The 945-nt window shown below is 31.1% G+C and overlaps 1 protein-coding gene across 1 annotated transcript in view; it reads right to left on the bottom strand.

Annotated features, from left to right (window-relative positions):
• Positions 1-120: 120 nt before the first annotated feature.
• The window catches only part of LOC117176116 (cyclin-G-associated kinase), a 32,240-nt gene continuing 31,415 nt past the window's right edge, over positions 121-945 (bottom strand). Inside the window, exon 7 of the mRNA XM_033366174.1 lies at positions 121-557. Within this exon, the coding sequence (XP_033222065.1) occupies positions 450-557 (108 nt within the window). The 3' untranslated portion in view covers positions 121-449. The remainder of the gene's footprint in view (positions 558-945) is intronic.

Raw genomic sequence — 945 nt, 5'->3', positions numbered from 1 at the left:
GAGGGGGAGGTCAAAAATTGATTAAAAATTGCCCAAAATTGGTAACGTATTTGACGGATTATCCTTAAGTTTTGCACACAAGGGTAAAGTATTGTGGTTTCAATATAAAAAGATGCAAAGTCGCACGGAAAATACTTCTTTATATTTAATTTTTGATAAATTTACACTGCCTTATATACATATGCAATTAGTCGCCATTTCAAATATCTACACGTGTACGTAGACTTTCACATAAATAAGGCGCATTTTTTAGACGCCATTTTCTTAAAACCATTCTTTTGTAATACGTTGACCTGAGCCTAAAGCTAAATAAACTTAATCGGAATGCGATACCAGACTTTTATCTTACAATTAAACGTAACGCTAACGTTTCTCTCTGGAGTAAAAGTAATTTAGTCGAAGAGGTAAAGTGTAATTTTGAATTTAACAATTGAAGATAGCTACGACAATTAGCTAAATATATTCTGCTGAGACGCGTCGTTCTCGAACGCCGTCCACGCATTATTTAGTTCCATAAAAATAAGCTTTGCTATATTCTCGTTGTCGGTTCCAGATTGCTGGAAGAAAAACAAATAATTTTATTATTTCTCCATATACTATTCTTAGCACATTTTTAATTGTAAAGCTCAGCAAAAACTGAGTCAGGAAAACAAAATCTAGTCAAGCTAACATTCCTTATAGGAGAATGATTCCATATTCTGGCCATTTTTAACGTGATTTTGTCTTTTTTTCAAAAGTTCTCTGCATGAACCTGTATATTATGCTCTACAAAAATGTATGGGGTATTTCAGGCCATTGACAGTAATGAAATCACAAATTTCTACGTCAAACAAAACTCTAAAAAATTGTTAATAAAAAAATAATATGACATTCTTTTTAACAATTAAAAAAACGTAAATTTATAACAGCCTAAGGAGATCAAAATCTATAACTATTGAAATATTA

The sequence above is a fragment of the Belonocnema kinseyi genome, chromosome 7, assembly GCF_010883055.1.
Source record: "Belonocnema kinseyi isolate 2016_QV_RU_SX_M_011 chromosome 7, B_treatae_v1, whole genome shotgun sequence".
In the NCBI taxonomy this organism is placed as follows: domain Eukaryota; kingdom Metazoa; phylum Arthropoda; class Insecta; order Hymenoptera; family Cynipidae; genus Belonocnema; species Belonocnema kinseyi.
This window is presented reverse-complemented; position numbering and strand designations above follow the sequence as displayed.